Here is a 24,991-nt window from a genome sequence, read left to right on the forward strand (position 1 = left end):
ATTGGCCCCCTCCCAGGCTAGAAACACCAGCCGTCAGCCGCCCCAGAAATGGCGCATCCATAGGGAAAATTCTCCTGCGCTTGCGGTGAGCAGGAGAATTCTCTCACGCTCACCGCAAGCGCAGGAGAATTTTCCCACGCTATCAGTGACGTGCATGAGGTGATCTGAGTTCATTGGACATGAACTCGGCTCATCTGGATGCCGTCACAGCCAGACACTGAGGAGCGCAAGCATGCCTGCGCTTCTCAGTGTCTGCGGCATGGCAAGCTGGATGGCAGCTTTCGGCTGCGATCCAGCCTGTCATGTGAATGTAGCAGAGCTCGAGCCGTCCTGGGAACCATGGAAAGGTAAGGATGAGGTTGGTTTATTATTTTACTTTTATTGCAGGAGATTGTTGGCTTCAGCTGGAATGGGCGTGATGGTAAGCATGGTTTAATTTAGAACATTAAAGAATTGTGTGTTTATTTCAATTAAAGGACTTTATTCTGGGTGTTTGTGGGTTTTTTTAACTTTGACTATGGGGTTAGTAATGGGGGTGTCTTATAGACGCCTCTCCATTACTAACCTGGGCTTGATGTTAGCCGTCATCAACCCCAGCCCTATTACCCCACTGCCACCGCTACAGGGCAGTGGGAAGAGCGAGGCTAAGTGCCAGAATTGGCGCATCCTATGGATGCGCCATTTCTGGTGCGGCTGACGGCTGGTGTTTCTAGCCTGGGAGGGGGCAAGTATTCATGGCACCCTTCCTGGGCTATTAATATCACCCCCCCCAGCTGTCTGCCTAGCCTTTGCTAGCTATTAAAATAGGGGGGACTCCACGCCATTTTTTTGGGGGGGTCCCCCATTTTAATAGCTAGTAAAGGCTAGGTATTCAGCTGGGGGCTGATATTAGTAGCCTGGGAAGATTCGTGGGTATTACCCCCTTCCCAGGCTTCAAACATCTGCCCCAGCCGTCTGCTTAACCTCCACTAGAGACTAAAATTACGTGGAACCCTACGCCAATTTTTTTTTTACTAAATCCTTTATTTTAACACTAAATGACAAGTGCAGTAATCAACACTATCACTGTACTTAGAAACATGTCAGTCACATATATAATATCTATCTAATCTGTGTGATGCTCTATTCTTTCTGTTCTAAATTGTCTGGTACCGGTGTATGCTGCTGATGAATTGCCAACCGGCTTTTTTAAAGAGACAAAAACACTATTATTTTTTTTAATAAATCCTTTATTTTAACACTAAATAATAAGTACAGTAACCAACACTGTCACTGTACTTATTATATATATGACTGACATGTTTCGATCTATCTAATCTATGTGTGATGCTCTATTCTTTCTGTTCTAAATTGTCGGGTACTGGTGTATGCCGCTGATGAATTGCCGGCCTGCTTTTTTAAAGAGACGGGTGCATGAAAATCGGAGGGCACTAGTGTGTTCCAAGTGCCCTGCTATGTTTTTCATGCACCCTCCTATATACCCTGCCTTCCTGTCTGCCTATATATTCTGCCTGCCTGACGTTTAATTGAGCACCGTTCCCATCGATTTGGGCAATTTTTGACCTTCTGCAGACGGCCGGGGGGGACCACCAGAAAAATGCTCGAGTTTCCCATAGACTTACATTGGGCTCGTTGCTCGGGTCGAGCACCCGAGTATTCCAATGTGCTCGACCCGAGCTTCGAGCACCCGAGCATTTTAAAGCTCGCTCATCACTAATAATGAATGAAAAACAAATATACAGAAAATAATACAATAGAGTAACAAAATAATATAATAAACCAGTCAATACTGTAAAATTACATCCTGTCTAATATTCAGACCATGGGGGACCCTCGTTCCAAGGTTATAAATCCAATAAGACTCTTTCTTTAACAAACGGCACCTAACATCTCCACTTCTAAAAGGGGTAGATATTTTTTCAATACCTTGGAATTTTAGTGCCTTAGTGTTACACCTATGCTTGGTCTGAAAATGTCTAGAAACCGCTGAGATATTCAAAGCTGAGCGGTTACTACTATCAGATATATGTCTGCAAATTCTCCTCTTTAATTCACCTGTAGTGCAACCCACGTACTGGATCTTGCCGGTCATACATCCCACTAGATAAATGACATTATTCGTGCAGCAGTTAATATAAGTTTTGGATTGAAGATTTTATTTTCTGCATAATAAATTTTGGAAATTGGATACCACTCCTCTGGAAAACTTTTTCTTCTATGTCGATTACTGGTCACAGGACGGTGTCCGTGCGAGTGAGTATCTAACGGGACAGATTTATACTACTGGCTGGGGAGCTGCTTCACCTCCTTTTACTATAATCACTCTCAACCTCTCAATCCATGGAGGGGGTAATTGCCTAGCACACAGATGAAGCTTGCAATAGGGCGCACGTCACATACATGTAGCACAGTGCCTAGCCAACAGCCTATTACACGCCCCTACTATTCTATTAGACAGGCTGCCCGTCACCCTGTCAGTGCATCATAAAGGTGCAAGCCCCTAATTTACAAGGTCACCATTGATGGGCATGACTACACAAATATATAATAGGAGGTATTATATATTGTTAATATTTTGGCCAAAATACGCAAGCTCGCAACCCACGTCAAGGGTCCTCACTGTCTTTTGAGTCGCTACACTACAGTAAAATAAACAGCATAGCCAAAACAATAAAAGTAACTTTAAAAATTCCCAAAATAATTTCTTTAGAAACATAGCAAAAAGGCAATGGTATTTACCAGCCAATGTCTTAAATGGGTTGTCCACTACTTATTATTCCCCCCACAATGTATCCCCCCAGGGCCCATAAGTGTCTTTGTAATTACCTTCTCTTGCAGTTACTGCCTGTGAGCGGCGCTATCGGTGGCCGCTCACAGGCATCACGTGACTCCCGGCTGCAGCCGGATTTGACATCCGCTGATGTCACATCATGATTCCAGATGCAGCCGGGGGTCTCTGTCTTCTGCGTTCCACCGGTGGATGCTGGGTTGTGGGCGGAGTTACCCCGCACGTCACACCTGGCATCCACCGCGGTCTTTCCCTCTCATTCATCGGAAAGCGCGAGGTGGATGCTGGGTGTGACGCGTGGCGTAACCCTGCCCACAGCCCAGCATCCACTGCGGGGAGCGCGTCACTGATGTCACGCCTCACTTGACGTGACATTAGTGGCAGGTCACGTGATGCCTGTGAGCGGCCACCAATAGCGCCGCTAACAGGCAGAAACAGCAACAGAAGGTAATTACAAAGACACTTATGGGCCCCGGGGGGGGGACATTGGGGGCATAATAAAAAGTTGTGGCCAACTTCTTTAAGGAAAATGCACAACAGGATGCAGGAGAGCCCCTTATTAGAAGGAGGTAACACAGGTGCAGATGTCAGTGTTCAGCGTAGAGCGCCGGATAAATGTGATCCCAAATATTATGTAAAATGTTCCCAATAAAACCTTCAATTCAATCCACAAAAAAAGTCCTCGCTCAGGTCCGTTATCTGTTAACCAAGTATGGGGAGCTTCTACTTTACTGGTAGTACAAAAGCTATGAAAAAGAGAAATGGCTCCCCCCCCCTTCCTCTTCCCAAAAAAAAAAAACAAAACCAGGAAAATCTGCACTCCAAAATCCAAATTCGCCACAGTGTGCCTAAACCACAGTTAGTGTCCACATGTTTGACATCTCTGTAGCGATGAGAGCCCCCCTAATTTACGAAGTGCGTGTCTCCAGAAGCATAAACTGGGCATAATGTACGGGCACTACAATGGCAAATTGCCATTTTCACTCGGCAACATCCATTGCCTCTTGTTTCTGGAAAACACCCATGAAGTCAAAATTGTTACTTCACCTATCGACAGATTCCAAGAGGGGTATAATTTCTAAAATCTGGTCACTTGAGGGGGGATTCTGCTCTTCTAGCACTTGGGGGCTCTGCAAATGGAGTCCACAAACTGTTCTATGAAAAATTGTTCTTCACGAGTTATATAGCGTTCCTTCCCTCCCGAGTCTCGCTATGTGGCTAAACCATACTATACAGCCACATATGGGATATTGCCACGTTAAGCAGAAATTGTGGGACAAATTTTGGTGCCATTTTTACTCATTTCCCCTTGTGAAAATGTAAAATCTGGGGCTCAAACAAAATTGATGTGGTAAAAATGTAATTATTTTCTTCACTGGTGCCCAATGGTATAACATTTTGTGACACGCCCATCTTGTTAATATGATCACTGCACCCTTAGATGAATTCATTGAGAAGTGTAGTTTGTAAAATGGGGTCTCATGTTGGGGTTCTGCTGTTCTGACACCTCAGGGGCTCTCCCAGTGGGTAATGGCATCCACAAACCATAACAGCAAAATCTGCACTACAATATGGCGCTCCTGCCCATCTGAGCTTTGCACTCTGCCTGAAAAGTAGTTCCCGATTACATGTAGAATATTGGCGCACTCAGGAGAAATTGCACAACAAACTGTGAGGTCCTTTTTTTTTTTATTAGCCCTTATAAAAATTAAGAACATGGGGCTAAAACAAAATTTTAGTGGTAAAAATTTAAGTATTTTTTCTTCACCACCCCATAGTATAAATTTCTGTGAGGCACATGTGGTGTCAACTGTTGATATGCTAACTGCACTCCTCGATGAATTCATTGAAGGGTGTTATTTGTAAAGTGGAGTCACTTATGGGAATACTGCTTTTCTGGCTTGAGAGGGGCTCTGCTAGTGTGACATGGCACAGTCAAACCATTCCAGCAAAATCTGCACTTCAATATGGGCTGCTTCCCTTCTGAGCTTTGCACTGTGTTTCCAAAAGTAGTTTTCGATCAATTATGGGGTATTGGTGGACTCAGGAGAAATTGCGTAACAAATTGTCCCATTCATGTTCTCCTATTATCCCTCTTGAAAGTTTAAATATTGCGACCAAATGAACATTTTAGTGCAAAAATGTTTTATCTTTTCATTTACTCAGACCAATACAATTCTGCCAATTGCCTGAGGGTTAAAAGTGCTCACTACACCCCGCTAGATGAATTCCTCAAAGGATTTAGTTTCCAAAATGAGTTAACTTGTGTGGGTTTCTGCTGTTTTGGCATTCAGTGGCTCTTCAAATGTGACTTGGTGTTTGTAATCTATTCCAGCCAAAATGGCTCTCCATGATTCAAATGGCGCACCTACCCTTCCGAGCCCTGCCAAGCCCTCAAACAGTAGTTTTCCCTCACATATGGGGTATCGGCGTACTCAGGAGAAATTGCACAACAAATTCTGCTGTCCATTTTCTCCTGTTATCCTTGTCAAAATGAAAAAGCAACATTTTTATGGGAAAATTCTATTTTTTTTTCTTCCCCACTCAATGTTGTGAAATTCTGTGATGCACCTGTAGATTCAAGTTGCTCACCAAATCCCTAGATAAGTTTCTTGAGTGGTGGGGTCACTTATAGGGGGTGAGGGGTTCCACTGTTTAGGCACATCAGGGGCTCTGCAAACGTGACATGCCAATTTTTCGCTCCAAAAATCCCTGCCGTGCGCTCAAACAGTAGTTTTCTACCACATGTAGTGATCAGTGTAGTCATGACAAATTGCAGAGTCTATTTTTACCTGTTACCCTTGTGAAAGTAGCAGATTTGAATACGTTCTCACTTATTTGATGTTGCAGGATTTCTATTATATCAATTACGTTACTTGCGTTTTTATCGCATTTTTGGCACTGCGTTTTTTGTTTGGTGTGTCATACTTTTAAGTAAAGCTGCTTTATTTTTGATACTTCTTGGTTTTTTGCTTTGACAAAACTTTATTGATATACTTACGTGCAGATTACATGCATTTGTGATGCGTTTCCGCTGCGGAAATGCACTAAAAACGCATGTGCACTTTTTACCTGTGGATTTTTCGCAACTGATGTAAGTCTATGGGGAAAAGCCGCACATAAAACTGCGTACCCGCAGGAGATGTTGACATGCTGCGGATTTAAAAAACACGTACCGCAGGTCAGTTTACGCTGCTTTAAAAAGAAGCACTGGGCATGAGATTTCTATGAATCCCATCCACTTTACTAGAACTGTAAGATGCTCCATGTTTCACACTGCAAATACACGCAACGTCAAAAACACACTAAATGTTCATCGTGGGAACATAGTCTTAGGGGCTAAAGCAATATTTTTGTGAGAAAAATCAAAATTTTATTTTTTTCCTTCCACAGTGCTTTAATTCCTGTGAAGCACCTGAAGAGTTAATAAACTTATTGAATGTGGTTTTGAGGACTTGGAGGGGTGCAGTATTTAGAATGGTGTCACATTTCGGTATTTTCTGTCAGAGACCCCTAAAAGTCACTTCAAAGGTGATGTGGTCCCTAAAAAAATTGGTTTTGAAAAATTTTAAATTTCTGATCAACTTTGAACCCTTATAACTTCAAAATATAGCAAAAGGCTATGTGCCCACGATGCAGAAATGAAACAGAAAATTCCTGCAGCATTTCTGCATCTCCCTGGCAGAAAAAACGCATGCAGATTGTGCATGCGTTTTTCCTGCAGAATACATGCGGATTCACATGCGTATCCACATGCGTTAGTGCATGTGTTTCCGCATGCGGACTGACAAGCACTTTCCAGGCGATGGCATCACTTGGAAAGTGCTTGACAACTAGGTCACACTATATAAATCCATGCAAACAGCATGGATTTATACAGTGTGACCGTAAAAATAAAAAAATAAAGCTATACTTACCCCCGATCCCCCGCCACGTGTGCTGTCGCGCTCCTTCCTGGTTCCTTCCTGGCTTGCCGGCATCTCGCGAGACAGCCTGCGGTCACATGACCGCGACGTCATCTCAGGTCCTGGAAGGAGAAGCGCTGCAGGGGCCGCCGGACAGGTGAATATAAACTTTATTTTTTATTTTATTCTTTTTTTTTTTACAGGTACAATGGTATCCAGGTCTGGATGAGAGTCTTCTCTCCTCCAGAACTGGGTACCATACGCACATTGAAACGTATATTATCCGCTTGTACAAATGTACAGACACGGATTATATGCGTCTCAATGCAAGTCAATGGCGGCGCTTCCGCAAAATGAATGAACATGCTGCGGATTTATGAGCGCTGCAGAAACGCTGCGGAAAAATCCACAGCATGTGCATTGACATTGCGGAATTCCATTGGGGACCATGGGGTGCGGATTACCATGCGTTTTTGATGTGTTTCCGCTGCGGAAATGCATGAAAAACGCATCTTGTGCACGCAGCCAAAAGTGGGTCAGAAATAGCATATGTGAGAATATTTAAAACACAACTTTTAATAATACTAATAGTTAAGATTTAATAGTGCCTCCTAAAAAAGAAATATAGACACTTCAACTTGGGTACAAGTCACCATGTGTGAAAAATGCTATTTATTAACTATTTCATGTGGTATAACTACTGTATATTGTTTAAGGACATAAAAATGCAAAGTTTGAAAATTGTGAACATTTTCTGTTTTTTGTTTTTTTCTATATTTAATAAAATAAACGCAAATTATATCGACCAATATTTACCACTTACAAGAAGTACAATATGTCACGAAAAAATAATCTCAGAACAAGTAGTATACATTGAAGCGTTCCAGAGTTATTACTGCATAAAGTGACACTGGTCAGAATTGTAAAATTTGGCTTGGTCAGGAAGGTGAAAACAGGCTTGGGGAGGGGGAAGGGGTTAAACGGGAAAATGACATGGTTAAAATATGAAGGTGTTTTATCACTTGAAAAGCTTATTGATGACGCCTGTATAATAATTTTGTGAATTTCTCTGGAGTCTCCTGTTGTTTAGACATTAGATTTTAAAGGGGTATTCCAGGGAGGTAAAAAAATGTGTACTGTAGCTGCTCTCAAACTATAAAGATGAGCTGCACTTATCTTATCTTTACAACACTTGTAATTCAATGTGACAGGAGCTGCTCCCCCTCCCATCTGGGACAATAAATCACACAGCAGTGTTCAGCTCCCCCCTGTGAATAACAGCCACCCTGAAAAGAGGGAGCGTGGCCACGTCCCCTGGTCTCTGCAAAGAATCTGACCACTATTATTAGGAGACTGGCTGATTACAGCAGTGTGCAGCTCCATGCTGTTATGTCCCAGATGGGAGGGGTAAGCAGTGGAAAGCAGCTCCGGTCACACCAGCCCTTTGATAATGTCTTCCTATCTGCATTCTGAGGTGAGGGGGGATGTGGCGTCCCTTCCCCCAGCTTCTAATAGCAGCAGACAGCCCCCTGATAATGTCTTTCACTGAACAGCTACTATCAGGGAGCAGGCCATACCCCCTCACCTTGGACTGCAGACAGAGAGACATTATCAAGGGGCTGGCGTGACAGGAGCTGCTCCTCACTGCTCTGGTCTAGGATGTTATAGCAGTGTGCAGCTCCATGCTGTTACTATCAGCCAATCTCCTGATAATAGCTGTATCTCATGCTGACTGTCATTCACAGCAGGGAGCTAAACAGTGGTGTGTGACATACCTTCCCAGACTGGAGGGGGGAGCAGTTGCTGTCACATGGAATTACAGGTGTTATAAAGATAATTAAGGTTCACTGGGCATCTCCTCTTTATACACTGCTCAAAAAAATAAAGGGAACACTCAAATAACACATCTTAGATCTGAATGAATGAATGAAATATTCTCATTGAATACTTTGTTCTGTACAAAGTTGAATGTCCTGACAACAAAATCACACAAAAATCATCAATGGAAATCAAATTTATTAACCAATGGAGGCCTGGATTTGGAATCGCCCCCAAAATTAAAGTGGAAAAACACACTACAGGCTGATCTAACTTTGATGTAATGTCCTTAAAACAAGTAAAAATGAGGCTCAGTATTGTGTGTGGCCTCCACGTGCCTGTATGACCTCCCTACAACGCCTGGGCATGCTCCTGATGAGTTTGCAGATGGTCTCCTGTGGGATCTCCTCCCAGACCTGGACTAAAGCATCCGCCGACTTCTGGACAGTCTGTGGTGCAACGTGACGTTGGTGGATGGAGCGAGACATGATGTCCCAGATGTGCTCAATCGGATTCAGGTCTGGGGAACGGGAGGGCCAGTCCTTAGCTTCAATGCCTTCATCTTGCAGGAACTGCTGACATACTCCAGCCACATTGAGGTCTGGCATTGTCCTGCATTAGGAGGAACCCAGGGCCAACCGCACCAGCATATGGTCTCACAAGGGGTCTGAGGATCTCATTTTGGTACCTAATGGCAGTCAGGCTACCTCTGGCGAGCACATGCAGGGCTGTGCGGCCCTCCAAAGAAATGCCACCCCACACCATTACTGACCCACTGCCAAACTTTTCATGCTGATGGATGTTGCAGGCAGCAGATTGCTCTCCATGGCGTCTCCAGACTCTGTCACGTCTGTCACATGTGCTCAGTGTGAACCTGCTTTCATCTGTGAAGAGTACAGGGCGCCAGTGGCGACTTTGCCAATCCTGGTGTTCTGTGGCAAATGCCAAGCATCCTGCACGGTGCTGGGCTGTGAGCACAACCTCCATCTGTGGACGTTGGGCCCCCATACCACCCTCATGGAGTTGGTTTCTAACCGTTTGTGCAGACACATGCACATTTGTGGCCTGCTGGAGGTCATTTTGCAGGGCTCCGGCAGTTCTCCTCCTGTTACTCCTTGCACAAAGGTGGAGGTAGCGGTCCTGCTGCTGGGTTATTGCCCTCCTACGGCCCCCTCCACATCTCCTGGTGTACTGGCCTGTCTCCTGGTAGCGCCTCTGGACACTACGCTGACAGACACAGCAAACCTTCTTGCCACAGCTCGCATTGATGTACCATCCTGGATGAGCTGCACTACCTGAGCAACTTCTGTGGGTTGTAGAGTCCGTCTCATGCTACCACGAGTGTGAAAGCACAACCAACATTCAAAAGTGACCAAAACATCAGCCAGAAAGCATTGGTACTGAGATGTGGTCTGTGGTCCCCACCTGCAGAACCACTCCTTTATTGAGTGTGTCTTGATAATTGCCAATAATTTCCATCTATTGTCTATTCCATTTGCACAACAGCATGTGAAATTGATTGTCAATCAGGTGTTGCTTCCTAAGTAGACAGTTTGATTTCACTGAAGTTTGATTTACTTGGAGTTATATTCTGTTTGTGTTCCCTTTATGTTTTTGAGCAGTGTAGTTTGATAGCATGGACAGTACAAAAATGTTTCCTCTCCCCTGAGTACCCATTTAAGCTTTTTTTGTAAGATTCATATAAGTTTAGGCTGCTGCTGAGCAACAGACCTTGCAGACTAAATGCCAACAGATAATGCCTGGTCATTCATAAATTCATAGCTGAATGGCTAAAAAGGCTACAAATCCGCATCAGATTGAAACAAGAAAATGAAGGCTTTAAAAAATGTCACACCTGAAAATCTGTCGCCAAAATAAATATATTTCCCCTTACAGCTTTCTCTGAATCTTTGTAAGTTATGAAATGTTGATACATGTGACAAACTGAAGTGGCCCAAATAGTAAAACCATTGCATCCAGGGCATGCCGAGTTCAAATATCCCAAAATTTGTTTAGTTTTAGCTTGCATGGCTGTACAACCTTCCGCTGAATGTGTGTCCAGTTCTTCTCTACGGTTAATTGTAACTTCTTGTCATTTATCACCTCCAGGCTGTAGTTAATGAAGACACCCAAGGGAATGTGAGTCAGCTGCAAGCAGAGGTGAAGAAGCTGAAGGAACAGCTTTCTCAGCTCCTTTCCGGACAGATGCCACAGGATATTTCAATTGCCAGGGGTGAGATGAGAAATCAAAAGCATTTCCTACTACCTTCTTAACTCCTGCACCTTCACATTGTGTTTGGCATGGTAATGATGGCTTCTAGCTGTCACTACATAAATAATTTGTCAGAGTGGTAAATGTCAGATTCTCAGGAACTGACATTTTTATTTGACTTTTTAATTAAGTCATCTTTTTTTTATTATAGTTTTCTTACTAATTTTTCAAACTTATTGAGTAGCTTGAAACTTTATCTGACTATAAGCACATTGAGTGTTTTTTTTTTTTACCTACTGCAACATACCATATCTAGCTAATAGTGGAAATTAGCTCAAAAGTTCTAACCTGCCGAAGATCACATTGGTGGACTGGAGATCACACTGTCGGGCTATATTCGCACGTAACGAATATGCTCCAGATTTACCACTGTGGACTTCTTCGCAGAAAGTGCGCAGCATATTAAATCAGTAGTAATATAGATGAGATATTACAAAATGTCATTCACATACACCTGAAAAAATCTGCAGCGCTGTTTGACTTGGTGTGCAGATTTTCAATCAAGAAAGTGTTTGTTTATTTTTGTTTAAAAAAAAAAAAACTGCAGGTTTCACTCTTTGCAATGTATAGGATAAAATCTGCGAATAAATCCACAGAAATTCTGCAACAAAATCTTCAGAAAATGCACAATTTGGTGAAAATTTTCAACAGCAATTTAGTCCCGTGTGAGCATACCCTCACCTTTTTCTTTCACCTTAGGGTGGTTAAACCGTGCACTCCATAGCAGGGTACGCCGCATCTCCAATTGTCTATCCCCCTTGGTTGCTGCCACAGTGTGCTGGTGTCGCCGCAATTGTGAGAGGTCACTGAAGGAGTGATCCTGCGGATGTCCATTCCCCACCCCGTCCTTCCCTATTTCATCTTTTTCCCACAAGGGCTCTCAAATTTGGGGGGCGTTGCCCTTCCTTTTTATCCCCCATTGAGCTCTCTCATTGGTGTGTTTTGTACCGGCAGCTTGAACTTCATTTTTGACTGCTTATTTATGGCAGCCATAACAATCTTACGAAACTTTTGCACCAGCTTAGGTGCAATTTTCCTGCTGTTGAGAGGCCCTCCTTAGATCCACTCGTTCCTTCTGCAGATCCTCATTCAAGCTGCAGGTGCCATGTTGGTGTGCAGCACAACCAAATGAGGTCACTACTTCACTGACAGCTTGGCAGCAACCTCGTTCCACCTGCTGAGTGCCCTGGTCCCTCTCTCAAGACCTCCTCTTTATACAGGGGGGTTTGTGTGATGGTTTTCTGCTGTCAATCTGTGCTTTTCTCGCTGTTGGTGAAAGGCTTCCTTATTTTCTTGGATTATTCTCCTGGCTTTTAGCCTTGGCCTCACTTCTTCTGGGAACTCCTCTGCTTGCATTCACCCTCTTGGTCATCCCGAACCTCAGAAACCTCCAACCGCCTTTCTGCGACCTGCATCATTTGGGGACTCAGTTCCATGGTTTTCTGCCTCTGGAAAACTTTCCTGTAGAACAGGAATGTTTCTGGGCCTATTTTAGTTTTCTTCCAGCTAACATGTCTTTGACCCCCTTACCTCAGGAAGTGTCCTGTTGTACTGATAACCTATTTGGTTTGTTTGTGCTGCAACAAACATTTGCCATGTGGTCAGCCAAATTCCCTCTATGCACAGTGCCTTAACCCGCTCAAGGACCCTTCAAGAACCAAGCTACCCTAATGGGTTAGATCTTTGACCCAGGTCATAGGTAACATGGCCAGCCCAACCCAATCTACTGTTAATCTCATTGAGCTCTTTCCAGCCCAGTTTGCCAGTCTGTGTTCTCCTGCAAAATCTGGTCCCTTTGTCATAGAGATTAACAACCTACCCCTCCTTCCTCACCAAAGACTCTCACAAGAGTAGGTTCTCTTACCACAGATCCTTTTTGGTCTCCCTGGAATACTACTGGGACAAAAGCACAGCGGATATAACCACTTATCTCTCTACCTAATTCAAATTTCTGAAGGACACCTGACTCTTATTTCAAGCAGGATAATAAACTGGCCTCAGCCATGTAGTATCTTTGTAACAGGATTAAGGGACACTCTCCAAATTAAGGACCAGTCCATCTGTACTTAATGGCAAGAAAATCTCCAGACATGTGTTCCTCTAGGACAGGGTTGGGTAACCTGCAGATTCCCGGGGACCGAAGCACTTGGGCTGGCGGTCCCCTTTTTCAGGCCTTTTAATTCCCCTTTACACTGAGAGCATGTGCACTCAGCATTCACAAGTGAACTTTGTGGCACATGCAATGAAGGATTACATCCGGACACTGGCCGGTGCTCTTTGTGGGCGGAGTTAGTGCACTCTGCTCTCCGGATCCACTGATAAATACAGTACTTGCAGTGTCTCCTGTGATGTATTATGCTCCAGCCCCAGTGTATCCTTTCTGATGTACACGCACCAGTCCCATTGTCTCCTATGTGATGTATACAGCAGTCTTGTGTCTTTTATATGATGTATAGACAGCAGTCTTGGTGTCTCCTATGTGGTGAAGTACAGTGTTCAGTCTTTTAAATTCTAAAAATTACAAAAATGAAAATGGGCCAATGCAAAAGTTTGGGCACCCTGCATGGTTTCTACCTAGTAGCACCTGCTTTTAAAGGTATCACAGCTTGTAAACACTTTTGTACACAGCCAAGAGTCTTTCAATTTTTGTTTGAGGGATTTTCATCCATTCTTCCTTGGAAAATTCTTTCAGTTCTGTGAGATTCCTGGGTCTTGCATGCACTGTTATTTTGAGGTCTAGCCAGAGTTTTAATGATGTTCAGATCAGGGGACGGTGAGGGCCATTGTAAATCGTTCAGCTTGTGCCTTTTGATGTAGTCTATTGTGGATTTTGACGTTTGTGTGTAGGATCCTTACCCATTTGTAGAAGCCATCCTCTTTTCAACTTCAGCTTTTTTGCAGATGGTGTTATGTTTGCATCAAGAATTTGTTAAAATTTCATTGAATCCATTCTTTCCTTTACTTGTGAAATGTTCCCCGTGCTATTGGCTGCAACACAACCCCAAAGCAAGATTGATCCACCACCATGCTTATTGGTTGGTGAGATGTTCTTTTCCTGAAATTGTGTGCCCTTTTTTCTCCACACATACCTTTTGATCATTGTGGCCAAACAGTTCGATTTTAACCTCATCAGACCACAGGACTTGTTACCAAAATGCATCAGGCTTATTTACATGTTCTTTTGCATACCTCTGACGCTAAATTTTATGGTGAGGACTCAGGAGAGGTTTTCTTCTGATGACTCTTCCATGAAGGCCATATTTGTGCAAGTGTCTCTGAACAGTAGAACAATGTACCACAACTCCAGCGACTGCTAAATCCTTCTGAGGGTCTATGGCAGTGAAGCGGGGGTTCTGATTTGCCTCTCAAGCAATCCTACGAGTAGCTCTCACTGAAATTTTGATTGGTCTTCCAGACCTTATGTTGACCTCCACTGTTCCTGTTAAAGGGAATCTGTCACCCCCTGGGAGATATCAGACCTTTAATATGGGTTTACAGCTTATAGAAAAGTAAATCTATACTTACCTGTATGGCCCATAGTAGAGGGCTGATTGCAGCGAAAAGTGGTTTCATCTACTCTGTTTTCCACAGGCTGTTTATTATTCCCCGAAATCTCCACCTATATGCTTAATTACCATATCCCCCCCCCCTCTACGTCAGAGCCCTGTGACGTGGACTGTGCTCCCTGACTACCTGGACATGCGCAAAGCGCCGCTCACATAGAGCGCGCTTTGCTTCATCCAAGCCCCGTCACTCTGTGCACTGCGCCGCAGGGTTCTATTGTGCAGGCGTCGGGGAGTCACTGTCATTGTGTTTATTTCTGATAATGTTGATGATTATGGCTTACAGCCAATGGAAACACAAAAGTCATTATCTCAGTAAATTAGAAGACTTTATAACAGCTTGAAAAATGTGTTTAAAATCAGAAATGTTGGCATACTGAAATGTATGTTCAGTAAATGAATTCAATACTTGGTCAGGGCTCCTTTTGCATCAATGCGGCGTGGCATGGAGGCGATCAGCCTGTGGCACTGCTGAGGTGTTATGGAAGCCCAGGTTGCTTTGATGGCAGCCTTCTCCTCGTCTGCATTGTTGGGTCTGGTGTCTCTCAGCATCCTCTTGACAATACCCCATAGATTCTCTATGGGGAGTTTGCTGGCTGATCAAGCACAGTGGTACTGTTGTTTTTAAACCAACTATTGCCACTTTTGGCAGTGTGGACAGGTGACAAGTCCTGCTGGAGAATGAAATTTCCATCTCCAAAAAGCTTGTCGGCAGAGGAAAGCATAAAGTGCTCTAAAATTTCATGGTAGACGGGTGCGCTGACTTTGGTCTTGAGAAAACACAGTGGACCTAGACCAGCAGATGACATGGCTCCCCAAACCATCACTGATTGTGGAAACTTCACACTAGACCTCAAGCAGCTTGGATTGTATGCCTGTCCACTCTTCCTCCAGATTCTGGGACCTTGATTTCCAAATGAAAATTGGAACTCTGGGACCTTGTGGAGTGTGTCAATGACTGCCTTCTGGACATCTGTCAAGTCAGCAATCTTCCCCATGATTGTGGAGCCTACTGAAACAGACTAAGGGACCTTTTTAAACGCTTAGGAAGACTTTACAGGTTCTTTTTGTTAATTATTTTAGTTTACTGAGATAATGACTTTTGTGTTTTGATTGGCTGTAAGCCATAATCCTCAACATTAACAGAAATATACACTTGAAATAGATCACTCTGTTTATAATCACTATATATAATATGAGTTTCACTTTTTGGATTGAACAACTGAAATTAACTTTTTGATGATATTCTAATTTTGTGAGATGTACCTGTATATGTAAACATTTGCATTATATTATTCAAAATATTGTACCCATAAATAAGTATTTTTCTGTAAGTAAATAAAAAAAATTAAAAAAAAGTAAACGTTTGGTATCGCCGCTTCTGGAACCACCTGACCTATAAAACTGTCACACTAGTTAACCCCTTCAGTGAACACCGTAAAAAAAAAAAAAAAAAAACTAGGCAAAAAACTATGCTTTTTCATCATACCGCCGAAAAAAAAGTGGAATAACACGTGATCAAAAAGACAAATGTAAATAAAAATATCATCGCTCAAAACTTCATCTTGTCCCAGAAAAAACAAGCCGCAATATAGCTACATCAGTGGAAAAATAAAATGGTATAGCTCTCAGAATAAAGCGATGCAAAACTAATTTATTTTATAGATAAGATAAAGTTTTTGTGTAAAATCGCTAAAACATAAAAAAAATTATATACCGTAATCGTGATATCGCTGTAATCGTACCCAAAGAATAAGGCTGTGTGCCTACTATGTGTTTTTTAAGCGTTTCCGCAGCGGCAATTGGTAGAAGGTCTGCAATGTTCCCCAATGATAATCCACAGGTGCTTTGCACATGCTGCGGAAATTTCTGCTGCGGATTATCATTGCGGAAAAATCCGCAGCACTACCAATTATTTTGCGGAATCGCTGTGTTTTCGCCGCCATTGACTTGCATTGGACCGCATGACATCTGAATCAGATTGTTGTTGTCAAGCACTTTCCAAGTGATGCTAAAATCGCTTGGAAAGCTATTGACGACCCGCATGCGGAAATTCATATAAAAACGCTTCACTTTTCTTTTGTCCCTGGCAGGAAAAACGCATCTACAATCCGCATGCATTTTTTCTGCCAGGGAGATGCAGTAACGCTCAGGAAAAATCTGGAGCATTTCTGCATCGTGGACACATAGCCTTAAGCTGCCTTATCAATTTTACGACATGCGAAATGGCATAAACAAAAAAACAATTCCTAAACTGCTGTTTTTTGTTCATTCTGCCTCCCAAAAATCAGAATAGAAAGCAATCAAAAAGCATTGTGACGGAAAATGGTACAAATAAAAATGTCAACTCATCACGCAAAACACAAGCTCTCACATGACTGTGTCTTCAGAAATATGGAAAAATTGTAACTCTCAAAATATGGCAATGCAAAAGCTAGTTTTTGCACAAAAAAAGCAGCTTTTAGTGTGTGACAGCTGCCAAAAATAAAAACTTGATATAAATCTGGTATTGCTCTAATCGCATCAACCCGAAGAATAGTCGTCTAATCACTTATACCGCACGAGAAACGGCATAAAATATAGATAAAGCCAATTATTCACCTGGTGTTGATTTGTTCATTCTGCCTCCCAAAGATTGCATTATCACATTTATCCTTCGCTCTACGATGAGCGCTTACATGTTTCCGTGTAAATCTCTGAAATACGTGATTCATACGGAACACTGAGCGGAAGATTACCTATAATGAGGCAGAGGGAGACACTGTGGATGCAGTCTGGCCTATGATCGGCGGTGTGCATAAAAGCTCTGTCCGCCACAGTATTGTGCAATTCTGAAAAAATGAACGCTGAACAGAGGCCAGACGAAGTTCAGAGTAACTTTGCTGCCTTATTATTGTGAATGGACCCATCGAGCGTGTCATCTGCATTCCGTCATTCGGGGATTTAGATGGAAAACCAGATGTAAGTACTCAGCGTAAAGTGGCGGATAAATGTGGTCCCAGATGTTCCCACTCAGGTCCGTCATCTGTTAACGGAAATATAGGGGGTTTCCACGTTACTGCTAGCACAAAGGAAAAGCACTATGGCTCCTTCTCCCCCCCCCCCCCCCCAAAAGAAATTTAATAAATTCTGCACTCCCAAATCGCCCCACAGTGTTCCTAAACGACATTTAGCGTCTACATGTTTGGCAATTCTGTAGCGATGAGAGCCCGTCTAATCTACGGGTGCATGTCTCCAGAAGAACGCACTGGGCACTACAATAGCAGATTTACAATTTTCACTCAGCAACATCCACTGCTGCTTGTTTCCAGAAAACACCCATGGAGTCAAATCATCACTACACCTGTACAGAAGTTCCCAAAGGGGTATAATATCCAAAATGTCGTCACTTGAGGGGTTAGCTCTGCACTTCTAGCACTTACGGGCTCTGTATATGGAGCCGCAAACTATTCTAGGAAAATCTGTGCTCCAGGAGACAAGTAGCGCTTGTTCCCTCCCAAGTCTCACCGTGTGGTTAAGCAGTACTGTACAGCCACATATGGGGTATTTCTACATTCAGCGGAAATTGTGGACAAATGTTGGTGCCATTTTTACCCATTTCCCCTTGTGAAAATGTAAAATCTGGTGCTAAAGCCATTTTTTGGGTAAAAATTTAATTATTTTTTCTTCTCTGCCCAATGGTATAATGTGACAAACATGTGGTGTCCATATGATCACTGCACTCCTAGATGAATTCATTGAGAGGTGTAGTTTGTAAAATTGGGTCACTTATTGGGTTAGTTCTGCTGTTCTAGCATCTCAGGTGCTCTCCCAGTGGGTCAAGGCACCCGTAAACCATAACAGTAAAATCTGCCCTATTAGATAGCGCTCCTTCCCTTCTGAGCTTTGCAATGTGCCTGAAAATTAGTTCCCGATTATATGTTGCATACTGGCACACTCAGGAGAAATTGCACAACAAACTGAGCGATCCAGTTTTTCCTATTATCCCTTATAAAAATTAAACACTTGGGGCTAAAACAACATTTTGGTGGTAAAACTAGTGGTTAATTATTTTTTCTTCATCGCCCCATGGTATAAATTTCTGTGAGGCACATGTGGTGTCAACATGCTCACTGCACCCCTAGATGAATGTAGTGTAGTTTGTAAAATGAGGTTACTAATGAGGGGTTTCTGTTGTTCTTGCACATCAGGGGCTCTGCCAATGTGACATGGCACCCCCAAACTATTCCAGCAATACCTGAACTCCCACATGGCACTTCTTCCATTCTGAGCTTTGCACTGTGCCTCCAAATGTAGTTTTTAACCACATATGGGGGTACCTGCGTACTCCTTTCTCCTTCAAACTTTGTTTTCGTCAAAGAATGCTCCCTTTGCAGCAATTACAGCATTGTAGACCTTTGGCATTTTAGCTGTTCATTTGCTGAGGTAATCTTGAGAAATTTCACCCCATGCTTCCTGAAACCCCTGCCACAAGTTAGATTGGCTTAATTGGCACTTTTTACGTACCATACGGTCAAGCTGCTCCCACAACAGCTCAACGGGGTTGAGATCTGGTGACTGCGCTGGCCACTCCATTACAGATAGAATACCAGCTGCCTGCTTCTTCCCTAAATAGTTCCTGCATAATTTAGAGATGTGCTTAGGGTCATTGTCCTGTTGTAGGATGAAATTGGCTCCAATCAAGCGCTGTCCACAGGGTATGGCATGGCTTTGCAAAATGGAGTGATAGCTTTCCTTATTCAAAATCCCATTTACCTTGTACAAATCTCCCACTTTACCTGCACCAAAGCAACCCCAGACCATCACATTACCTCCACCATGCTTGACAGATGGCGTCAGGCACTCTTCCAGCATCTTTTCAGTTGTTCTGCGTCTCACAAATGTTCTTCTGTGTGATCCAAACACCTCAAACTTTGATTCGTCTGTCCATAAAACTTTTTTCCAATCTTCCTCTGTCCAATGTCTGTGTTCTTTTGCCCATAATAATCTTTTCCTTTTATTAGCCAGTCTCAGATATGGCTTTTTCTTTGCCACTTTGCCCTGAAGTCCAGCATCCCGGAGTCGCCTCTTCACTGTAGACGTTGACACTGGTGTTTTGCGTGTACTATTTAATGAAGCTGCCAGTTGAGGAGCTGTGAGGCGTCGATTTCTCAAACTAGAGAAATCTTCAGTTTCTTGGCAACTTCTCGCATGGAATAGCCTTCATTTCTAAGAACAAGAATAGACTGTCGAGTTTCACATGAAAGTTCTCTTTTTCTGGCCATTTTGAGAGTTTCATAGAACAAACAAATGTAATGCTCCAGATTCTCAACTAGCTCAAAGGAAGGTCAATTTTATAGCTTCTCAAATCAGCCAAACCGGTTTCAGCTGGGCTAACATACTTGTGCAAGGGTTTTCTAAACATCCATTAACCTTCTTACACAGTTAGCAAACACAATGTACCATTAAAACACTGGAGTGGTGGTTGTTGGAAATGGGCCTCTATACACCTATGTAGATATTGCAATAAAAACAAGACGTTTGCAGCAGAGCTGTGGAGTCGGAGTCGGTGCTCATTTTGGTGGAGTCGGTATAAAATAGACCGACTCTGACTCCTAAAATATATAATAAATTGGGTGCAGTAGATCAATGCAGTTTGTGGGGAATATTTTTTCATAGGAATTTGGGAAAGTTATGAAATGTCTTCTAAATGGCTGTTCTATTCCTGATCTAAGGCTACATTCACACACAGCGTTTTTGCTGCGTTTTTTGAGGATACGTTTTTCAGCTGCAAATGCAGATCAGCTTTTTAAAAAACTGCATCACCTGAAAGGTTTTTGAGCTCATAGATAATGTTTTCAATAGCAAAAGCAGATTAGAAAAACGCCGAACGAACTGACATGCTCATTCTTTGTGAGGATCCATTTTTGAGCCCAAAAACAGATCCTCACAAAACGATGTGTCTGAATGTCATATCTTGAAACCCATTGCCTTTGCTGGGATGCCCAGAGACACTGCATTTTACTGCAAAAAAACGGATCCGCAAAAACGCTGTGTGTAAATCATGGCCGTAGCCAGCGAGAGGCAGGGGGGGCAGCTGCCCCCCCTAGAAGCAGGGGCACGCACCTATCAAAACTCACTTGTATGCTGCAGTGCTCCCGTCCTGCACTGGCTCCAGACTGCAGGGTGCAATCTCCCCTCCTCTGTCCTGTCTTCTGCCGTCTTCACCAGAGAGAGGAGGGGGAGGGGTGCCTGCCCTGCACAGGATCTGATTCCTGGGCCCCGAGCTGGAGAAATTGAAAGTACTATTACTCATGTCTGTCACAGGAAGGTAACTAATGCTAATATTGTAGATGATTATTATGTGCTCTCTGTACAATGTGTGTGAACTATATGTGCGATATGTGCAACGTACTATTTGCTATCTGTAGCTGTCATCTGTCTATCACACTCTATCCATCCATCCATCCCTCTATGCATCCATCCATCCCTCTATCTATCTATCCATCCCTCTATCTATCCATCCATCCCTCTATCTATCTATCCATCCCTCTATCTATCTATCCATCCTCTATCTATCCATCTATCTATCTATCCCTCTATCTATCTATCCATCCCTCTATCTATCTATCCATCCCTCTATCTATCTATCCATCCCTCTATCTATCTATCCATCCCTCTATCTATCTATCCATCCCTCTATCTATCTATCCATTCCTCTATCTATCTATCCATCCATCCCTCTATCTATCCATCCATCCATCCCTCTATCTATCTATCCATCCCTCTATCTATCCATCCTCTCTATCTATCCATCCCTCTATCTATCTATCCATCCCTCTATCTATCTATCCATCCCTCTATCTATCTATCCATCCATCCCTCTATCTATCTATCCATCCATCCCTCTATCTATCTATCCATCCATCCCTCTATCTATCTATCCATCCATCCCTCTATCTATCTATCCATCCATCCCTCTATCTATCTATCCATCCATCCCTCTATCTATCTATCCATCCATCCCTCTATCTATCTATCCATCCATCCCTCTATCTATCTATCCATCCATCCCTCTATCTATCTATCCATCCATCCCTCTATCTATCTATCCATCCATCCCTCTATCTATCTATCCATCCATCCCTCTATCTATCTATCCATCCATCCCTCTATCTATCTATCCATCCATCCCTCTATCTATGTATCCATCCATCCCTCTATCTATGTATCCATCCATCCCTCTATCTATGTATCCATCCATCCCTCTATCTATGTATCCATCCATCCCTCTATCTATGTATCCATCCATCCCTCTATCTATCTATCCATCCATCCCTCTATCTATCTATCCATCCATCCCTCTATCCATCCATCCCTCTATGTATCTATCCATCCATCCCTCTATGTATCTATCCATCCATCCCTCTATGTATCTATCCATCCATCCCTCTATCTATCTATCCATCCATCCCTCTATCTATCTATCCATCCATCCCTCTGTCTATCTATCCATCCATCCCTCTATCTATCTATCCATCCATCCCTCTATCTATCTATCCATCCATCCCTCTATCTATCTATCCATCCATCCCTCTATCTATCTATCCATCCATCCCTCTATCTATCTATCCATCCATCCCTCTATCTATCTATCCATCCATCCCTCTATCTATCTATCCATCCATCCCTCTATCTATCTATCCATCCATCCCTCTATCTATCTATCCATCCATCCCTCTATCTATCTATCCATCCATCCCTCTATCTATCTATCCATCATTATATTCTATCTAAATATCTTGATTATTGTATCATAAAAATGATTAAATGTCTGATGTTCACATTGTACTACAATAAATTTTTCACTTAAATATAAGCAACATATGTGGGAGTCGTGGAGTCCGAGTCGGTGTTAGGGAAATTGAGGAGTCGGAGTCGCAGGTTTGGCTTACCGACTCCACAGCCCTGGTTTGCAGCTAGAATAGTCATTTACCACATTAACAATGTATAGAGTGTATTTCTGATTCATTTAATGTTAGCTTCATTGAAAAAAATGTGCTTTTCTTTCAAAAATAATGAAATTTCTAAATGACCCCAAACTTTTGAATGGTAGTGTAGGTCCCCCAAAGCCTCTTCAAATGTGATGTGGTCCCTAAAATAAAAATGGTTTTGTAAATTGTGTTGGAAAAATGAGAAATTGCTGATCAACTTTTAACCCTTATAGCTCCCTAACAAAAAAAAATTTTTTCAAAAATGATGCAGCCCATCCTGCTTCATAGCTTTTTCGACATGACCTTCTTTCGCAAGGTCCTGTGTTCCAACCCACTTTACCTCAGCTGCGTTTAACGGCGTGGCTTTTGAAAGGTTCTGAGATCCAAGGGTCTTTCTAACTTGGTTAACCAGACCATACTGAAGGCTCGCAAGTCTCTATCTGCAAAGGTTGACCACTATAGTTGGATGTCCTACTTTCGCATATGTGGACAGAAGGATTTCCATCCCATGGTTTTCTCTCTTTCTAGGATTCTTTCTTCAGTTTAGTCTGGATGTAGGCCTTATCTCCTTAAAGGGACAGGTCTCTGCCCATTCCATCCTCTTTTAATATATGCTTGCTTTTCATAAACCAAGTTAAGATCTTCTTCCCGGGGGATGGGGGTGGCTCATTGTGCTTTTCTTTACAGGCATTCAGTGGGAACCTTGGAACCTAAGCTTTTGTTCTGTCTGTGTTTAATCTCAAAGTTTATTATGTGGAAGGTAGCATGTCTGGTTGTTTAAGATCTTGCCATTTCCTGCAGGGCTCATTGCTATGTTCTCCATCAAGACAAGGTGGTCTTACGCCCCATGCTATCCTTTTTTACAAATATGGTCTTTGCTTTCCGCGTCTATCGGTATGTGTTCTTCACCTTTTTCCCATCTATGGGTGCATGGAACATGTTGAGAAGCTGATTCTGCACCAAAAAGGGAAGATGCCACCTCTCTCTAATAGAAGCATGTGATATTCATGTGCTCCCATTGAATTAAATTATTGCAGTATATTGTACAAAAGATCGCAGGTTCAAGTCCTTGGGGGAGGGGCTATAAAAATAAAAACATGAATATAAATCACCCCCTTTTACCAATCTGAAAATAAAGAAATGTTAAAAGAATTAAATAAGCAAACTTGGTAATTGGCAATTCATAAAAGTCTAATCCTTTAAAATAAAAAATGTACGGCTATTGTATTTTACACAAAACTAGAGAAAATATTATGTACTATGGAAATACTTGCACTTTACTAACAAATCACTTCAACTGAAATTTGAGTGTAGTGGCATCATTAGTTTATTTGTGCCATCACATGTTCCACATTCAGATAGAAGTGACCGTTTTGGTATTGGATACAATTTTTCTTAAAGAGGACTTGATTGACAGAATATGTCAGGGAGGGATGAAATTGCACACGCCCAGAGAAGACTGATGAAACGTCCCGTTACACTATAAGCAGAGATTTCACATACTGCACTCCAAAAGCAACAAATGTGAATATCTCTTCAATAGCGCGGCACAGAGCAAAGCCGAAAGAAGTGGTAAAATCAGGGAGCTCCGGGATGATTACAAGGTATTTAACGTTTTTGTTTTTGAGCTATTGACAGGTCCTTTTTTTTTTTTTTTTTAAAGTAGACATTCTTGTTTCAGATTTGCTAACAATGGTTTTGTTTTGAAGGATTGGCAAGGTTAACTTTACCTGAGATTTACAAATGAGAGAAATTTTGTGTTTATGCCAGTATAGCCGTGTGCACATGGGAATAATATAAAGCTTTGTATGAACTATTTTCCTTCTTATACCTAGCACCTTCCATGGATGAAAACTCTGCAGACTATATGAACAACTTTTTAGAAGCAATGATGCTCCTGGAGAAGTCTGACACTGAAAAGAAGGTGAGATCAGCAATTTACCTGTATGCTCATAGGATTGTTCAGAAGTGGGAAGGAAGAGTCACAGGTTCAGTGAAAGTAGCTGTCCTGTCTACCAGAAATGAAACCATGAAATATCAATGAGAACAAGCGATTTAAACACAATATATATCAGTAATAAAGTATAAATGAAAGGAGTCACAAAATGTTTTGGCTTAAAGGGGTTTTCCGGTTTCGGATATGGGTATGCAAGTGATCCCAATGGATGTCAATGGTTTTCTAAGGTTTCCTAATGTTCACACTTAGTGCAAAAAAATATTATTTCAAGTAAAAAAAAATAGAAAACCTCCATTAAAACTATATAACACCCATTGGGATTATATACACATCCACAATGGATCTAGTAAAAAAAAATGGAAGTCCTTACGCTAGTGTTGAATATAACCATAAGCCTCATTCAGGTAGGCCTCTATAATCCTAGAGGTTGGGTTCCATAAAACAGGCAGTCTTCGTGTTACATCCAGAATATGGACAATTCTAGAAAATGGGCTTACCTTCTGAGCATTTCTTTGGGGGGTGGGTAGTTGTCTTTTTTTTTTTTTTAACTGCAGAGTGTTAAAGGGAACCTGTTTTGAGCAAAAATTTTATTTACCTGCAGATATAGGATGAATCTGTAAGTAAATAGCATTAAAATGCTGCCTTATTGAAAGCCTGACCACCAGGAGGAAATGAGTTGTATCCTCCCAGGAGCTGCTGGCTGCACATGCATGCT

At 42.4% G+C, this 24,991-nt stretch overlaps 1 protein-coding gene across 2 annotated transcripts in view; it reads left to right on the forward strand.

The window, feature by feature from the left end:
• Nucleotides 1-24,991, forward strand: part of KIF15 (kinesin family member 15) — a 91,840-nt gene that overhangs the window by 34,519 nt on the left and 32,330 nt on the right. For both annotated transcript variants that reach the window (XM_073678149.1, XM_073678148.1), the window contains exons 11-12: nucleotides 10,621-10,744; nucleotides 24,155-24,243. In XM_073678149.1, coding sequence (XP_073534250.1) covers nucleotides 10,621-10,744; nucleotides 24,155-24,243 — 213 coding nt within the window. The remainder of the gene's footprint in view (nucleotides 1-10,620; nucleotides 10,745-24,154; nucleotides 24,244-24,991) is intronic.

Source organism: Phyllobates terribilis, unplaced genomic scaffold (assembly GCF_046119375.1).
Source record: "Phyllobates terribilis strain yellow unplaced genomic scaffold, ASM4611937v1 Scaffold_4__5_contigs__length_816908805, whole genome shotgun sequence".
NCBI lineage: Eukaryota > Metazoa > Chordata > Amphibia > Anura > Dendrobatidae > Phyllobates > Phyllobates terribilis.